Below are 18,692 nucleotides of genomic sequence, written 5' to 3' on the forward strand. Positions count from 1 at the left end.
TACACAAATGACATAATATTGTAGAGCTTTAACTATAAAATGATTACGGTAAAAGTTACTCTATTCATTTCAAAGAGGTGTTGAAAAAATTAAATAAGAGAACAATGAGAATGTCTCTCTATACTACACAAAACTATATTGATATAAACTATATTGATTATTGTTAATAATGGACATAAATAATGATACTTTATGTAACTACTTGGAGCCAGATCTGAAGCTCCCTTTTTCCTAAGAATAGTAAGAAGAGAAAACTAATAATGGTATTTGATGAGAGCAAAACAATTGGCTTGTTTTTAAAAATGGTGCCCTTTCATGAGTCATCTGAGGTTATTAGGACAACAGGTTACTGGAACTTTTTAAGGCTTGACAACTCTTGCAGTAAGGAAATAAAGAGATTGTGAAATAAATCCTTAGCCAATGAACAGATAATTTTCTTTGAAAAACTCATTAATTAAACAAACATAAAATCAGATTGCCAGAAAACCCACAGAACACTTCTCAGGAATGTCTGTTTTGGGAACCATTTGCTGTGTGGCCTTACGTGCGACACAATGGCCACAGACTCTTTTCTACTCTTGGCTCTGATGCAATGTGACATCAACCAAGTTACTTACCTCTTTGGCCTCTCTTGTTTGGCTTTAATAACCCAAGGGGCTTAGGCTGCAGACATCATTTCCAAAACTCTTCCTAGCTATTAAAACATATTGTATATCTTAAATAAGTGCTGCTATTTATAGTGTATTCTGTAATATTTTGTTTCAGAAAAATGGCACCATCCAGTTGGTGAAGCCAAAAATCTAGAATCCCTCTTCATCCCCATCTGCCATCAACCTTTCCCATGGATTTTATCTCCTTGAATAGAGTTCATATCTATCTACTTCTACTACTACTAGAACTTTAACATTTAGCAACCAGATGAACCTTTTAGGAACAAATGATGATTATATTGAGCTTCTGCTTTAAAAACAGTTTAAAAGCTCATTGCTCTTCCCAATTAACCACTCTGTCAATTAGCACAGTTTGTTTATTCCTTCTCTCAACCTCACTTTTTGTCCAATGAGGTAATAGTTCCATCTCTACTGCAGAGAGAGAAATCTCCTTCATGTAAACAGCCTGTATGCATTTTCTTTCACAGACTGAGTGAAAAGTAGTGTCACAGAAAGGGCTCTGTGTTCGGTCAGAAGATCTGGGTGTAGGTTTTAGGTCTACCATTTTACCCATGTCATATCATTTTGATGTGTTCCTCAACCCTTTTCAGCCATTTTCTTCAGGTATAAAATAAATGGCTAACAATATGTCATGGTAATTGTTGTGAGGGTTACTCAAAATAACACTTGTAAAAACTGCTAATAGTTGCCTCTCTTTACTAAAAATCCCTTCACAAGTTAGTGATGACATACCAAAAAAAAAAAAAATTGAATCAACTTATTTTCAAGACACTGGATTTTGGGCCACTGACATCTTCTAAGTTCTCAACTAATGTTAGAAAAGATCCTCAACAGACTAACAAAAGAAATCCAAATAAGTTGTTGACATATGTTTGCCAAACTGATACTTCAAGTGGATTGGACTGTACGTTCCATGTAGTGGTCAAGGGTTACCATAAAAGGTTTGAGAAATGCGGCAGAGAGATGAACAAAAATGCACTATTTTTAAACATACAATATTTTAGTGTTTGTTTGGTAAAACTAATTCCAGTTAATGAACTAGTGTGAAAGTTCAGCTATAGAAATTAATCAATGTGCCAAAAATGGAAATTCACTCAGCCAAACTATGCCACTCCATTACAAGCTTTACCTAACAATGCCAACTACGTTTACAGTACGCATAGCATACTTCCTATGATTGTCACAAACTTCATGCTAAGTGATGACTCCTGTTCATTGGTCATAAATCTTTTGACAAGAAAATACTGGGAGGCCTAATAAATTTCAGTGTTTTCTGTTGATCTTCCGTTCACTTTCCAGCTTCCTGCCCACAATGGTCTCTAGTATCCTTGTTTTCCAGAGGGGGGAAAAATGTGGGTATGAGTTAGATTCATAGTAAATTATTTAATGAATATCTAATTCTATTTGAACAAATCTAACAGGGAAGTATTAATAGCTTAGAAAACGTATGTAAGTGTTCTAATTTATCTTTAGCCAAATATTGCTTTTTAATTATGGCTTCATCTTTTCTATTTTAACTACTGTGCAATGTCACATGGGCAGATTCCAGTTTTGTTTTTTTTTTTTTGCTCACTTTTATAATCCCATAACATAAAAATAGCTGTTCAATGAATTAACAAATTTATGGTGTTTTAGTCAGGCCTAAGTTCAATTGCCATTTCTTTTCCCAAATTCTTCCCCCAACAAGATTTCTTTTTCACTTGTTAGCTTCTTAAATGTGGTCTAAGTATTCTGAGAAACTACCAAAGGAAACTTACATGTTTGAACTCAAGCTCTAACTCCACATCCTTGAAGTTTTGACAGACAACTTAAGGTAGAGCATGTTCGAAGAAGGAAAAGGGAAAGTCTGTTGATCTTACTGGTGGAGGGACCTCAAGGTCACTTTCCTGCCTTCAGATAAATTAAAGAGTGGGCCTGCCACTTGATAGTGGATGCAACGGAATCACAGACTAAATGGTTTGCCTCAAGTGCACAGCAGGGTATAAACTAGAAATCAATCTCCCCGGCTTCTAATGTGTGATTTCTCTCACAATAGTCTAAACTCAAGAAGGTAGTTCAAAATATGTGAGTCTCCTGCAATGAAGTTTATGAAATTTCCATTCTATCCCAAAGGTCACTCTTTAGTGTTTTCTTTGTTGAATCATGATATATACAGGATGCGAGTGGGAATCAATTGGAAACTCAGTAGTGAATTATATTGGGTACGTCTGAGGTAAAACAAGGAGTAAAATCCCACTGAGGTGTTTCAATGTAATGGACATAGCAGCTTTATTTTTTTTTTCTAAAATGCTTTCTTAAAGGAAAAAAAACAAATCTTAATGCAAAGTTTAAAAAAGAAAACTTACTTCATAAAGAAGAAAACACCATAGATACCAATGAGGGATCTTAGATTTTGATCTGTCAACAAGTAAGTGGAATTAAAATTCATAGCTTTTGCCTGGTGCTATGACAAATGCCTACAATCCCAGTGACTCGGGAGGCTAAAGCAAGAGTATCACAAATTTGAGGCCAGCCTCAGCAACTTAGATAGATTCCCCTGCCTTCACCCCCGAAAAAGGACTGGGACTTAGCTTAGTGGTAAAGCACCCCTGAGTTCAATTCCAACTACTAATAAATAAATAAATAAATTTATAACTGTTAATATTTTTGTGTAGCCTTAGATCATCAAGGGAAGGAGAAAATAACTTGTGTAAAGGATATATACCTTTTCCAGTCAGGTATCCCAGGAATCGTTGATATTGTAGAATTAATATAAAATGCAGTTAGTGAAGTTTCTGCCACTTTAAATTGCTTTGCTGTTTTCCCCTAGTATAGTTGGCTCTTTATATCCATGGGTTCTACAGCCATGCCTTCAACAAGTTCAATACAAACACAAATTTAAAAACATATGCGTTTTAAAATTTGTGTTTGTACTAAACTTGTTTTTCCCCTAAAACCATAGCATAACTATTTACATGACATTTACATAGTATTAGGTATAAGTAACCTACAGATGATTTAAGTATACAGTTGGCTGTGAGCAGGTTAAATGGAAATGTGATGCCATACTACATAAGAGATCTGAGCATTTGAGGATTGTGTCATCTGAGATGGGACCTGGAACCAACCCCCTGTGGATACTAAGGGATGATTCTATATAATAAACACTTGAAAATGCTGTGCAAATGGGAAACATAGAAAGGGAACATTGGTAAGCTTTTACTTCCCAAGGCCTAGGACGCCACAGTGTTTTAACGAGTGATATTTGATATCAACGTTAGAGCTTAATCATTGTGTCTTTTAATAGTTCTTAAATAATACACAAACCAGGACTTAGATCAGATCTCAGATATGTGATTGGTTTTACTTTGGTGATCATATGGAAAAACAGATAAGGACTGCATTTGAACTTGCAGAGTGATAAGAAGATTTGTAATTGACCCCACCCTCTTTTAAACACAAGTAATTACTCTTTTCCTATTTTAAATATAAATGAACTCATTTTCTCTACATTCTGTACACTTTGCCATTCAAATTATATAAGTCCATTCTAATTTCTGTCTTAATTATTTTGCCTTTAATCTTTTCTCCAGTGTACAGTATCAAAGTCTATGCCTCAGATAGCATAAGGTCTGTTGTTGCAAACATAAATAAGATCTATCATTTAGAAACAGTTACTTACACTTTGTTTAATCTCTAATGGAAAGGGTTTCTCTAAATATTTACACCAGAACAGTTGTCAGAATTAATCCTGCAAATTTGCTGGCCTACTCCCAGAAGTAGAGGGCTGGTGTACGTGGGAGGGGCAGTGGTGGTGGTAGGGGGGTGGTTCTGGTCATATAATTTTAAGCAGCCCTAGAATTTCAGGGAGCTGCCTGTTAGAATATGAAAGGTTTGTATTAACAAAAAAGGTACTTCAGTGTGCAGTGCAATTCAAGTAAAGTATTTGAACAGCCACTTTAGTTTATTGCTCTTGTAAAAATGACTCTCTTTGCTTCAGGTTTAAAGAAAGGGTATTATACAAATTTCAGAGACTCCGTGAATAAATTATCAATAAGAAAAGAAACTTGTACTAAAAGTGTGAAGGAACATCAAACTTATTCTGTGCAATGGCTCTCAAAGTGTTTAATACATAGAAATGACTTGTTCCTTCTTTGAGTGCTAAGTGCAGTCAGCATACAAGAGTTGTACACTGGGGAGAGAACTGAAATCTGCCAAGATAAATGCTAAGATAAATGCAGCAGTGTTTTATAAATTAACTCAGCTGTCTGTGTGTTTATTTTTTCTTTGGATTCTAAAATTAAAACTGTTCAACTCATCTTAGCAGTAGTTGAGAATTTAGGGAGTGGATGAGGAAGTAAGTTTGGGCTAGGAAGGATGAAGAAAATATCCTGCACTGGAAAATCTTGGCAATTTTCATTTGAAACATGCTCTTATCTCATGAATACAGTGTCTGCCCAACAGTCTATGAATTAAGTAGCTTGGCTAAAAATTTTTACATGAAGGTTTCTGGGATCGCAAACATCCATTTATAGCATGAGTAATATATTAAATTCAGACATAGACAGTTTTAAATGAATTCCTGGACTGTCCATTGGGTGTCCACATGGATGTTTGAAGATGGTAGTGGTGGCCTGAAATGGTTTGGAGCTCCTCTTACTGGAATTCTCTCTTTCTTTTTTATAAATTAGACTGACATATGGGCACATGATGCCCACAGGTCTGAAAATACATATGAATTAGGGGCTGGATCCTTGAGGCTTGATAATGGGTATAATGACAAATGCTAGCAATTGTTCTAGGGGTAAGTGTGTACACCTACATGATCCTGTAAACCTAAATGGTTTCTGAGAAAATCCTACTGATCTCTTATAAAACTTGGATCTCCATCAAGCTCTGGATACAATTGAGACATTTTTCTTTCCTATGTGAAAAAGCTCTTTTAAGTTGTATTCAGGCTTTGTATAAATAAGAGTTATCAATTTAAGGACGGCATGAAATTGTGACTTCAGGTCAAATGGCCTAAGGATACAATATTGGGTCTTATTTCTTCTTAACAAATAAGTAATGAGAGTCCTTTTAGATTCTGGATCAAAAACATTATCTTAAATTGAGAAATAAAGCTATATTCTGTAAGAAATATTCAGCTGCCTAATATGTGCTCAACTAGTTTGTAGCCAAGCAACTTTTGTCTGTATCTTTTGTTTAATGGCAGAAACTATATAGCACCAAAAGATAAGAGTGCAAGTAAACAAGTCAAAATGTTACAGCCAAATTAAAAAAAAATTGATTCTTCCATTTCATGATGATGATGATGATGATGATGATTTGTAGTAGGGATTGAAACCAGGAGTCCTTTACCACTGAGTTACATTCCCAGTACCTTTTTGTTTCTTTTTGCTCAGAGGTTTACTGAGGGGGTTGCTTAACTACTGAGCCAGATCCCCAGCCCTTTCACTTTTGAATTAGAGACAGGTTGATACGTTGCTTAGGCCTCACTAAATTGCTGAGGCTGGCTTTGAACTTGCAATCCTCCTGCCTCAGCCTCTCAAGCCACTGGGATTACAGGTTTGCACCACAATGCACAGTTAGCCCCAGTCCTTTTTATTTTGTCTTTTGAGACAGCGTGTCACTAAGTTGCTGAGGGTAGGCCCATACTTGCAATTCTCCTGCCTCAGCCTCCTGAGTTGCTGGGATTATTGGTATGTGCCACTGCTTTATTTTTATATTATTTCGAACTCAAAACTAAAGAAATCAAATGTGTTATTTTTCTGTACTCTCCATCATAATAATAAGCAAATCACTATAACTATTAGGTTTGTGCACAATGCATGAGGTCAGGGTTTATTTACCACACGATAATGGATATTGCTATTTGCCAGAAAATGTTGGCCAGGAAAGGATTTTGACTTCCTCTCTGTTTCAGTCAGCTTTTTCATCACTGTGACCAAAAGACCTGATGTGAATAATGTAAAGGAGAAAAAGCTCATTTGGGGTTTCAGAGGTCTTAGTCCACAGATGACCAACTCACCGCTCCGGGCCCAAGGTGAAGCAAAACATCATGGCGGAAGGGCATGGTGAAGAAAATTATTAGCTCAGGACATGGAAAACAGGAAGCAGAGAGAGCTCAGCTCACCAGGGACAAAAATATAGACCCCAAAGGCATGTCCCCAGTGACTTATCTCCTCCAGTCACACCCCACCTGCCTACAGTTACTGCCCAGGTAATCCTTATCTGCGGATTAATGGACTAATTGGGTTACGGCTCTCATAACCCAATCATTTCACCTCTAAACTTTCTCACATTGTCTTGCACATGAGATTTTGGGGGACACCTCAGAGCTAAACCATAACACTCTATATATTAAACTAAGCAACACGACTCATCCATGTCTATAAATAGAACTAGTAGTCTAAGCTTGAGTAATATGACAATATATGGAAGTCATTCTGAATAATAAAGGAATTTGAAATTTTAAGGATATTGACTAGCAGGAGCTTTGTGTCTTTGCTAATCGAAGATCTATCAAATGAGGTTATTACACAACAGACACATGTGCTTTTTGAATATGTTCCTATGAAAGGAGTAAACTGTTTTCCAATTTTGTCATATAATGAAAGTTTAAAATGGTAACTCCACTTATTTTTTTGATAATTTCTACTTAGCCTCTTCCAGTACCATGCTTCTAAAAGGTATTATTTGAAGTGAAAGTGAGTTTAGAATTTTTTTAAAAAAATTTTTAAGAATGTTTTATTGTGAGTTCACTCTTGGCCTTCATTTTGGGGACTTTAGAGCTCTTGCCTTGGTGTAATGCACTGCCATCTTCTTATTGCCAAGTTCCTTCCATAATTATATCTAAGTTGACCTGAGAATGTTTATAAGGATCTGTTCCTTTCCCTTTTTCTCCTTGTCAGTTAATGCTTTGGGGGAAGACTTTGACTACATTCCCGGGGTTCTTTCTATCTGCTCAAGAAGGCAGGAGGATGTGTGAGGGTGGCACAAGTTCTCACTGTGGGGTTTGCACCACTGCAGGCAGACAGGTGGTTTATAAGAGGTTGGTGACATGAACTATGCATGCACTAATGGCAGGTTTACATCTTTTGCAAGCTTGGGATGAATGACATATTGAGAAAAAAAAAAAAACCTAGGTGAAAAAACATTGTTTTCTTGTGGATTTCCTGCTCTCTGTAACTCATGATTTCTCCCAATCATTAGGGACTAGTAAGGAGTTCTAACTATGGAGCAATGGCTCAAGCACGCTGTGATGACCCTCCTCCCAAGAAGCCTGGCTTTGCTCATTCTAATTACTTTTGGCAATTGTGGTTATTGGGATTTGGCCTAGTGACTCACTGGAACCCAGATTTTCCCAAAGAGCCCCTTTAGCAAGCAGAATTAAATCTGACAGGAAGCCCAGACTTCCACCTCAGTTTTTCATGGAGCTTTCCCCGATTTATGGCAAGGTTTGAAAATTTTTCATGGACGAGAAAAGAATAAACAACAAGATTTAATGAAGATAACTACTCAAAGAAGAGCACATTAGGAGTGAAGTAAAACAGTAGGTTTTTTTTTTTTTTACTACCACAAAGCTTTCTCCATTAAGTTAGAGCTTAAAACTATGCTATTTATAGTAGTTTTACTGATCACCAGTAGTCAATCTAAAGTTAGTTAGGAATTGTAGAAACCATAAAAAAGAAAAGGATGTTTATTTCTTGGTAGGCAGTCATCTAACCATTAGGATTTTCCTAATAACAAGGAGGATACTAGGGCCCATGACCAATCAAGTGGTTAGACATAAAACAAACACACAAACAAACAAAAAACAGCTGTTTATTGTGTAGTTCTGAAAAAAGGTTGAGTATGGCTGTAAGGCTGGTACCCATCTTGTACAGTAGCCGTCTTTGTTCCCTCCCCTACCATAGCAGAGCCCAGCAGCAAGCACTCACCCATGAGCCAGTGCTGGTATTTCAGGAAGCCAATACCTATGAAATGCACTATCATGTCACTGCCCACACTTTATTCAGAGTCTTTGAGATAAGTCTCTATCAGGTAGTTCTATCTGCACAAGTCAGTGCCTCAAGTTTATCAATACTCTTGATTAAAAATAGAGTACTATCAGATTGCTTTATATTTCCAACTAGCGTTTGCTCAAATAATACATAGCTCATTTCTTATCACACACTCCGCACAAGTTTATTTTGTCCGTCAAGCCCTCATAAAACTGGCATTGTTTTCAACAGTTGCTCAACTGCAGTAGTTATTCTTGAATTAAGGGTCTGGTGATATTTCCCAGTCTCAGCTCTGCATTAGTATCACCAGAACTACTTTTAAAAATAAGGATATCTAAGTCCCATTCCCAGGGATTGATTTATTTCATCAATGGTGGAGTCTGGATATTGGTTTGTTTTTAAAAAGATTTCTAGGTGATTCTAATGTGAACTCAACATTAAGAATTTACTGGACCAAGACTCATAAAGAAAAAAATTAAAGAGTGGAGGTTACTATTAATGCTGCTTGTGGTAAAATGAATAATAATAACATATTTTATGAAACATCATAAATATAACTTTTCTGGATAACAAAATGTAGGCAGTGAAATATCTATTGTGGTTGTAAAGATTTTGATACTTAACTGCAAAATTATAGACTTTGCCCACATCCTCATGCCTAGGGTAATCTTCTGTTGGACATGTACATCATACTTAGAAAGAATAATTTCAGAATATTTCAAATAAACTGTGCAATCCTATTGCTTCTTATGAAAAAGACCAGCAACTTTTTAATTCTTAAAAACATTTAAGGCAAGTTTAAGGAAAGGAGGATAAAGGGTAGAGAAAATAAAGAGATGTAGGGAACAATACTGGAATACCAGAAGCCACCCACACAATTAGTGTTTAAAAAAGATTTGTGGTTTGTCTTGTGTGAAATAAGAGACAATGACCAAAGAAAAGTGGGTAAAAGAAAGGAAAAATAACGTAAGGTTTGAGAAAAGGCCCTATGGTTGCCCCATATGGATGTGGGCTTTGGAGCCAGACTAGACTAGAATCCAGATTCTCACATCTTTATTGCACAGTGGACTAAGGTGAGACTATTCAAAAACATTCCTCCAGGGAGTGTATGAGTCAAAAACATTACTCCAGGGTGTGTATGAAGACTAAATAAGATCATTTTTTCAAAAACATCACCTAAAGGGTTAGCACCTCTTAGGTGATTAAAACATGGAAGCTCTTTAAATAAAAATTGTTATCAGAATACTTTAAAAAAGTATACATGTATATTAAGATAAAACATACAGGAATATAACATTGATTCTGGGAGCTATGAAGCAATAGTTTACCATGAGGCACTTAACATGTTTTGACATATTAGTTTGTCGCTTATTGGTCAAATATGACTTACACTCTATCTGATTATAGGCCAGCTTTGACAAGATGACAGTGTTCGTACCTTTAAGCTTGCTTTGTATGATAAAGAACAGAATTAGTCAGAATCTAATGATTTTTCTTACTGACTTATTGAGCATATGTTAAGAAAACAGTGTTCTAAAATAAGCAGTTCACAAATTGTTATTTTACATTGTGTGGTAGTGGTTTGTGTTAAGTGGTTATAAAATGGGGGTTGTTTTACCACTTACTTTCAGGAATGTGCTTTGTATTGGGGTATAATTATAAATATGCTTACCAGCTAGTTTTCTGGGGACAATTTTTGGTAGTGAATACAGTATATTTCATTATTATGTATAGATTTTAGAAAGCTGTTGGAAAGTAAGTAAGCCTAGTCCATGACATGCCAGGTACTTGGAAGACTAGGGGAACAGACTTCTTCCTATACAGAAGCCTGAAAATGAAATGAAGGAAAAAGGAAGCCCGGGCCTGGTTATTACTGAGGCTGGACGATTCCTTAGTGGGGGATGTTGTACTGTGTAGAAGGACTAGATTCCTGCAAGTTTTATCCCATCCTGAGATTCTCTGTTTTTAAAACAGCACACTTCGTAGAGAAATCTGCTTGAAAGTAGAATGCCACTGTTATAAATACATGCTAAGTCCAATTAGAATGGTTCTAAAATCATTTTTACATCCTACAGAAACTTATCTTTTATTACCATAAAGTTTTCCAAGTCTCCTGATGCTCTGTGGCAAAGTAACAAAGTCCCTCAGGTAATGGCGCTTCCAAGTATAATCTTCAAGTTCAAGATCTGGCTACTGACAACTGCAGCTCAGGATGCCAGTGACCATTATCTTATATAATATAGACAGTACTATGAAAATGAGGAATTTCAGTTGAGAATGTATTAAACCATTTAAATTGTACAGTGTGCTTTAATGTAATCGATTTACCCAACCACGAACAGTAAGTCTAAATGTCAGCAATGCAAACATTCTGATAACAATAAAGAAGGCATCATGATATCTAACATGTCCAACTATCTCCTTTATGTGAATGACTCTGAAGCTCTTGACTTCAGCCCTTGATGCTCTCTGAGACTGGCTTAGACTCCCTAAATGTCTTATAGGTTCCTCAAAGTGAAGATAGTTCAAAAGAAAAATAGGTTTTCTGTCAAATCTGCTTCCCCTACTTGCCTGTATTTGTGTTTGTCTATCATTTTTCCATTAACCAACACCTGTGTCTTTATATTCCAAGGTATGTGGAGAGCCAAATATGACTTTCCGTCTCTTTCCCCATCACATCCAATTAATTGGCCAGAATTATGGATTTGATCAAAATAAATTATCTGCTATATATACTCTCACCTTCAGTTACTCGCTCAGCATAGAACTTTTTGCCTTAAACCTGGACTGTCAGAATTAGCTCTCCCTTGTCAACATAGGTCACCTTTGAAAGCCTGCATGGTACAGGAGCTCTGCATTATTCTAGTTGGTATTTAAAATCAGCTCCCTATGATCCTAAGTCTATGAACCTGCCATAGACTACTGACTGATGGGTCAGCTATGGTTTTCGGACAGTATAAACTGATGGATGAGGCATATCATAATTAATGCATTCTTCAGTTCAAAAAGTTGCCCATTAGTTAATATTTACATGATAAGCCTTATGGGATAAATTTACTAATAGTAAATTATAGATTATATTTACAGTTTTATTAGCTTAATGTAGTTGAATAGAACAAGTAAGCTTAGACAGATTATTTAGCTTACTAGTCAGGACTTATGTTCTCATACCAAAAGATTCAAAGTTGAGAATACTAGTGGATGCTGTAGATCTAAATTTTTTTTTACCAACTTCCTCATTTTTCCATAGAAGAAATGTATCTGGGGTAGTAATGGAACTTGCCTGTGTTATCTAATATTGGTAACAGAACTGGGTCTAGAACCCAGGTTTCAGTTTTTCAGTTTCTGCTTCCGCACTTAAACTGGAGATTCCCCTTCTCAGGTCTCAGTCTTTATCATGAACATAGGATACTTGCCATTTATGAAATTATTGATTCAGATTGAACACTAATAAGCAATGCTTGGAGAGTAGATGAACTTTTGCATGAAATATAAAGACAGTTACAAACAATTAAATCTACTTAATTGAGCAATCATATTCTTTAGTACCCTTGAATTTTCCTTTAAAAAATTCCAAGAGAATTTTAGTACCAACAGATGGTAACTAGCTCCCTTGCCAAGATTACAAAGGCAGAAATGCTCTTATTAGATAAGAGACACCTTCAGCTATATTTTTAAAAATGAAATTTTAAACTAATCAAACTGTACTTATATGAAAATACTACAGGTATTTTGTTTAAAGTTACACATTGTTGAAACTTTGGGAGCAGTGAATGGGATTTCTTAGCATTCAATGACACCTATGCATTTAGCATTTTCAGTAACCCCACAATCCCTGACAATGGAACATTCCATTATTTTTAGTATTGCTTGAGTGACAACTTTCATTAGAATGTTAGTAATATTCCTGAATGGAAAGATCTAAAGGGATAAATTAAATAAACAGAAAAATATAGGCATCACTTTTCACAAATGTATATTTTATAGTTCATGTATTATATATACTTATTTGGTGGAACTGGGGATTGAACCCAGAGTTTTGTGCATACCACTGAGCTACATACCCAGCTCTTTATTAAAAAATAATAGCAAATCATTTCAACAAAGAAAAAAATCTATATTTTCCTCTCAAAATCTAAAGCAATACCCCCAAATATATAATTTATGACATAACATTTTTTTCAAATTATCATTTTTGAAAGAATGTCAGTGTACAATGTACTAGTAGGAGAATAAATAGTCACAACTAAGTCAAAAGTACAATTTCAACACTGTCTTGCCTGATCCTTACCATGCTCTCAAAACTGAATGATGTTTTCCTAATGGTAACCAAAGTTGATTCTTACATTTCATGAAATACAATATCCACTGTCCTGGCATTTCAAGAATTCACTACTTGGAAAGGGTATTTTTGGAGGTAGGGATGTGATGTGTGATTAAATAGTGAGGAACTGAGAAGAGAAAGGCCATGACAATGTCTAAAATGAAACTTCTGGATAGAGATGAAAGGAAAAAGATTATTTAATAAATCATCATATCTATAGTAGTTTTATTTTTTGTAGTTCATTATGATAATTGCAAAGGAATCTTTCCATCTCAACTCAACATATTAAAAACTCTACATTATCTAGGATTCGAAAGAACCACTGCAACTAAAAAAGATCAGGCATTTAACTAGAAAATATTTTAGATATTTAGTAGCAATCTGGAGAACTCTGTCCAGATTCAAATAATCTAAAATGACTAATAAACTCATTTTGTAGTAGCATAGCAAGAGTTTTCTTGTAATAACTTGAAAATCAGATTTTACTACAGGTTGTAATTTCTATTCATTGCTTTTTTGGGGACCTAATTTGTAGAACACTAAATGCCAGGGAAATCTTTAAAGGAGAAAGGATTTAGCAAAGCTTATCTACTTATAAGTTGAAATACTGTTCATATTTCTTGATTAAAGGAATATTGAAATAATCACAGTAAATCATTTTTACACCCATTCCTATATTCTTAATTATTTCAACAACTTGGGGCTAAAATGACAGCATTTCAAAATTACTGTTTCTAATGTACTTAATAAAAATCTTACTAAAGTAATAAACAATGAATTAAAATAATATAACAACAGGATATTTTAGGAAACAGGCTTGAAAATGTAATGATGATTAAATTAGTTTCACAAAGATAAATGTTTTTTGCTTGTATTTAGATGTTGTCACTACTGTTTGTGAATTTGAATTTGTCTTTGATTTAAATGGATACCACATGATATGTTACAGAATACACTCTCTCCAGAAAATTTTGTTCATGTCTCTATCTGTAAATCCTTTTCTCAAAAACAGGTTAGACTGGCGAAAATTGTTGATAGGTATAAAAAGAACTTTCATAGTCAATATTCAAACCAACTTTTCATTTAATATTAATATTATAAAATGTATAGTAGAGTGAAAGATTTTTTTGTTTTATCAGATAACTTGTTATTTTCCAAGATTAGCAATATGATTGCTAAGCACACATCAGAATCTCAAAGAATGAATTCGCATTGAAAAAGTGTCATTAGCAATGACCTATATATTCCAGTAAGTCCATTTTTAAATTTTTTAACTATTAATATTATTTTCTTGTTTCTTTTTTTCCAGTCTTCTTTTTGAAAAACATTAAAAGTTTTATAGACTCTGCAATAGGGTGTATTGTATTATGTACACAATGGTTTTTCAAAAATTGGATTTATCTGGACTCTGAACAATTAAAACCCAATGAATAAATGGTAATAAATAAAATGGATATTAACTGGTATCTGATGCTTCTAACAATAGCCTTCTGGCCCAGTAATATCCCACAATGTCTTCTGGATAAGTAAATTATAATATATTTAGCAAATTTCACTATCACTTTAGATAGTTAATTCTTTGACAATGGTCATCTTGTATAGTACACATTAATATCAATTCAAAAATTTCCAATCAAGCTGAACAGCTTATTTCTCAAACATATTGGGAAAGTGATAATCTGGAGAGAATCAAATATCTTACTTATTCCTGATATCTTCTCCATGACATGGATCAGCATATAGTATAAATGTATGAATAACTGAGGCCCATGACTGAAAGCAGTTCTACTTACTGACTCTATCACTTTGTGGAGGTTGCTTAGCTCCTGTTTCTCAGGAGCTTTCTCTGTAAAATAGGAAGATCAAAACCTGCTTTTATACTTCAAGTGACTATTCTGAAACCCAAGCATATCATACAAATGAAAATGTGGTGTAACAGTAAGGGATTACAATTATTATTATTATGGAAAAGATAATTTTTATTTTTCTTAGCACACAACCTGGAATTCCAAAGTTGGCACTACCAAGCTGCAAAGGCTAAATTTGAAATGAGTCAAAAGCTGAATTCAGGGTTCTTGATTGAGCATCCTGTACTTAAAGCTAATGCTTATCTCTAAAAACATTGCTATAAGGGGATTTTTGAATAGGAATTGCATTTAATTTTTATCTTGAATAAATTCAGTTAGGAACTATATATCAATCAAAATAGATAAAATGTTATTGCTCATTTATTAACCATAGTTACATAGATATTTTCAAGATACAAGACTCCTGTTTTAAAGCCTGTTTATTTTATAAGAGGAAACACTATTTGAAACAACTAGGATCACTAGTCTGTAACAAAGTATAGATAACTGAGTAAGGGTTGTTTAAGCGAAACAGGAGAATGCTGACATGGCTCTGTCTGCTATTTCTGAGATAACCCATGGTTCTTTAGATCCTGCAGCGTTTAACACTGCAAGGGAATGTCTTTACTTACAAGAACTCTGCTAACCCAACAATGAAGAAACCATTAAAAAAAAAAAAAAAACTTTGGAAAACAATTATTACACCTTTATTTTCTATCTCTATTTTTAGTAATGGTTTTAAGCCATTAGTAGGAAGTTTAGGAAACTGAAACTATTTATCTACAAGCCAAAAAAAAAAGGATACTTTAAATATCCACTTTAGTATTTTAGTCCTGTTGAAGAAAAATAGAAAAAAGATTTGATACCAACTTGTTTTTAATTTTAAACACCTCTTCCTAGTTCTTATTAAAATTTTTATCCGCCCCCCCACCTCCGCCACAAGAGAGATTTCCAACGAATTGATCCACATGAGTTTGTGAATGTGCAATTTGATTTTGAGTTTCTGGGCATTCAACAAGGATCTTTCTATTCTCTACTCCTTTCCCCATTCTCTGAGTTTTGCTGCACCTGCCGAAAGTCTCGTCAGTCTTCTCAGAGGACGCAAGGGGTCGCTCCTCTCCCAGCGTTGCACTAGCAAACCAAGCCGCAAATGCAGACTTGCGAAGGCGCAAGGAGCAACGCCTGCAGAGCTCTCTCCCAGACCCACTCCCACAAATCACTGAGATTTCAATCCAGACCCACCCATTCCCTCTTTCATTCCGACAACACAACCAGAGGGAGTTTTGACTCGGCCTTCAGAAGATTAAGGCGGGTCGAAAATCAATTTGCCTTTCCGACTCCTCAATCTTCCCCTAGTCCAAGCCTAAAGATGCACTGTCTCACCCCGCCTCATATTCCTACCCCATGGTGGTACTCGTTAGGGAAGATGGGGACTAATGGACAACAAGCTTTCAGAAACTCGGGCTCCAAACCCGTAAACGAAGACGCCAGTGACACTGACAGGACCTTGCCCTACACCAGCAAGTGTGTAGCTCCCGATTTGGGGGGAGGGCGTCCCCCGTGGGGTGAAGGAGGGAACAGGGAACCCAGTAGGCACCTATTGTAAGAAAGGATGGAAAGCGAAAGGCTGAACTTCAGTCCATCCTCGGTTTCCCCACTCACTGTACAACTCAATTCCCTGAGACGACCCTGTGGGGAGACCATTCAAGGACCAAAAGGGGTCCACTGAGTCCAGGGGCGGCTCCTTCCGCGAGGCTGCTGCACAGCCTGAGCAAAAAGAGTGGGTGGGAGAGTTGCGAAGAATACAAACCATTAAGAGGCCAAGAATAGTAAATTGGATGCCCTGACATGTTTAGTGTAGAACCTCCTGCACCCTGCTTCGCGATCCTAGAGGCCATGAAGCCAGGCCGGAGCCCCTGGCGCTAGGGCCCAGCCACGTTTTTTAAAGGCAATTTTCAGGTGAATCAAACCTTGTCTGGCCGAGGCTAGAGGTACAAAGGGAGCTTTCAGGGGACCCTCATGCCCATGGGCAGGGCAGAGACAAACAGCGGCCGGCCGAGAAGCGATTACTAAATTTCCATCTCACACAAGCGGGTGTTGTGTCCAACGCGCTGCCCCTAAGTCAGCCCCAAGGAGCTTCACCAGCTGGACGCTGGGGAGGGATCCGCCCTGGGGAACCAGGCACGGATCTTAGGCTGCGCAGACGCGGAGGTCGGAGCTGCCAAGGCAATAGCATCGCTCTCTGAGCCAGGAGAACCCCCTGACAAATTTCTTTCCTCCCTTTTCCCACCAGCGCCCCCAATGATGGAGCCCAAGTTGCCCTTGCCTCTACTGATCTGCGAAGGCACTCCCCACGCGGGCACAGAGAGCAGAACAGCGCGCACGCGGGGCGACCCCAGGAGTAAGATGCAAAGCTCAGCCTCACATCTGTCCATACCTCTGGAAGACGCCACCTTTCAGAAAGATCAACCTTGGTTGAGACTGCCCTAGGGGGATACCCTTTTATTCCCACCTAGGGCACTGTTTTATGAAGCCGTCACAGACCAGTTCCTAAATAACTGAAGAAGGGGCAGCAGCGAGAAGGCGAGCTCGAGTCTATAGGGGGAACCCCATCCTCAACATGTTTCTTTCTCAGGGGACCCACATGAAAGATTCTGAGATGGCTAAAGCGCTCACATGTGACAAGAGAGTAAATGGGAACCCGCATCTCTGGGGTTGCCCTGTGTTCAGACCCCCAGGCGTGGGACGTTGGGCATTTCTGCAAACAAACACGCGAACTCCCTACGCCTGCTCCACTAGAGCGGCAACTCAGCCGCTCTCTAGCTAGTTCCTGGCCTTCCTGGGGGGCGCTTCACTACCCGAGCGCAGCCTGGGGGCCCAGCCAAGGTCTTCCCGCTCCCGGCGACCATGCAAGGTGAGCCGGTGCTGCGGCCGCGCCTTTCCTGGCGTTTGTTCAGCTGCCAAGGGTATTCTGCAGGCCGGGCTCCCAAAGGCTTGGGGCGCGAAGCCTCCATGGGAGCCTCATAAGATAAGACACAAATCCTCTGAGCCAGTCTAAAGAAGGATGAAACTTTCCCAGAACCTTAAGTTGTTAGTGGGCGGGAGCCACACTAGCGCTTGGTCTGCCCGACTCCAGCATCTTCCAGGATGCTAAGAGAGGAGCTTCGTCAATGTCCCCAGAGCCCAAACTATCGTCTCCTTTGGGAGGCATGGGGTGTATGGTGGGAGAATTGTTAACTCTGGGAGCAGAACTCAGGACAGGCAAAGCGACCCGACAGGTGAACGCGGCAGAAGGGAGCAAATGCGTAAAAACCCCTGCACTTACTTCTTCGCTGGCGCCTTCCCCGGGAGGCGTTTTGGCTGCCGATGTATTCCATAAAGTTCAAAATGATAAAAAACCAAGAAATCAGTCGCAAGTGCATAGTAACCCAGTAATGTTTCCCTTCTTTTTCCTCCTTTTTCTTTTGATTGTTAATTATATTTAATGTTTTAAAAGTACATGTAGGTGTTAGGCGTATCTATATGGAGAGCGAGCGAGCGAGAACCCAAGCAGCGGGACTTCTCCACTCAGTTCCAAAAGGCGTGCTGTGATGGCAAGCGAAGCGGGGCGGGTGGACGGGGAAAACAACTATTGTACTTTCAAATTGTCCGAACACCCAACACTGACGGCTCTGCTGGGGTGGCTGTCATCGCCGCAAGCGAAGGTTCCAGGAGCCGCCCAGGCGGCCGCAGGTAGCATGGTGCGCGGCGGCTGCGGCCGCGGGCGGGATCCGGGCGAGCAACGGCGGCGAAGGCGGCCCCTAGGGCTCAGAGGCTGCGGCGGCTGCGGCAGCGGCTGGGGCCCCGGGAACGCAGGGGAGCGGAC

General features: G+C 37.9%; 1 protein-coding gene across 1 annotated transcript in view; it reads right to left on the bottom strand.

Annotated features, from left to right (window-relative positions):
• The window catches only part of Rspo3 (R-spondin 3), a 76,460-nt gene extending 58,211 nt beyond the window's left edge, over positions 1-18,249 (bottom strand). The window contains exon 1 of the mRNA XM_076859756.2: positions 18,153-18,249. Within this exon, the coding sequence (XP_076715871.2) occupies positions 18,153-18,249 (97 nt within the window). The remainder of the gene's footprint in view (positions 1-18,152) is intronic.
• Positions 18,250-18,692: the final 443 nt, after the last annotated feature.

The sequence above is a fragment of the Callospermophilus lateralis genome, chromosome 6 (genome assembly GCF_048772815.1).
Source record: "Callospermophilus lateralis isolate mCalLat2 chromosome 6, mCalLat2.hap1, whole genome shotgun sequence".
Taxonomy (NCBI): Eukaryota; Metazoa; Chordata; class Mammalia; order Rodentia; family Sciuridae; genus Callospermophilus; species Callospermophilus lateralis.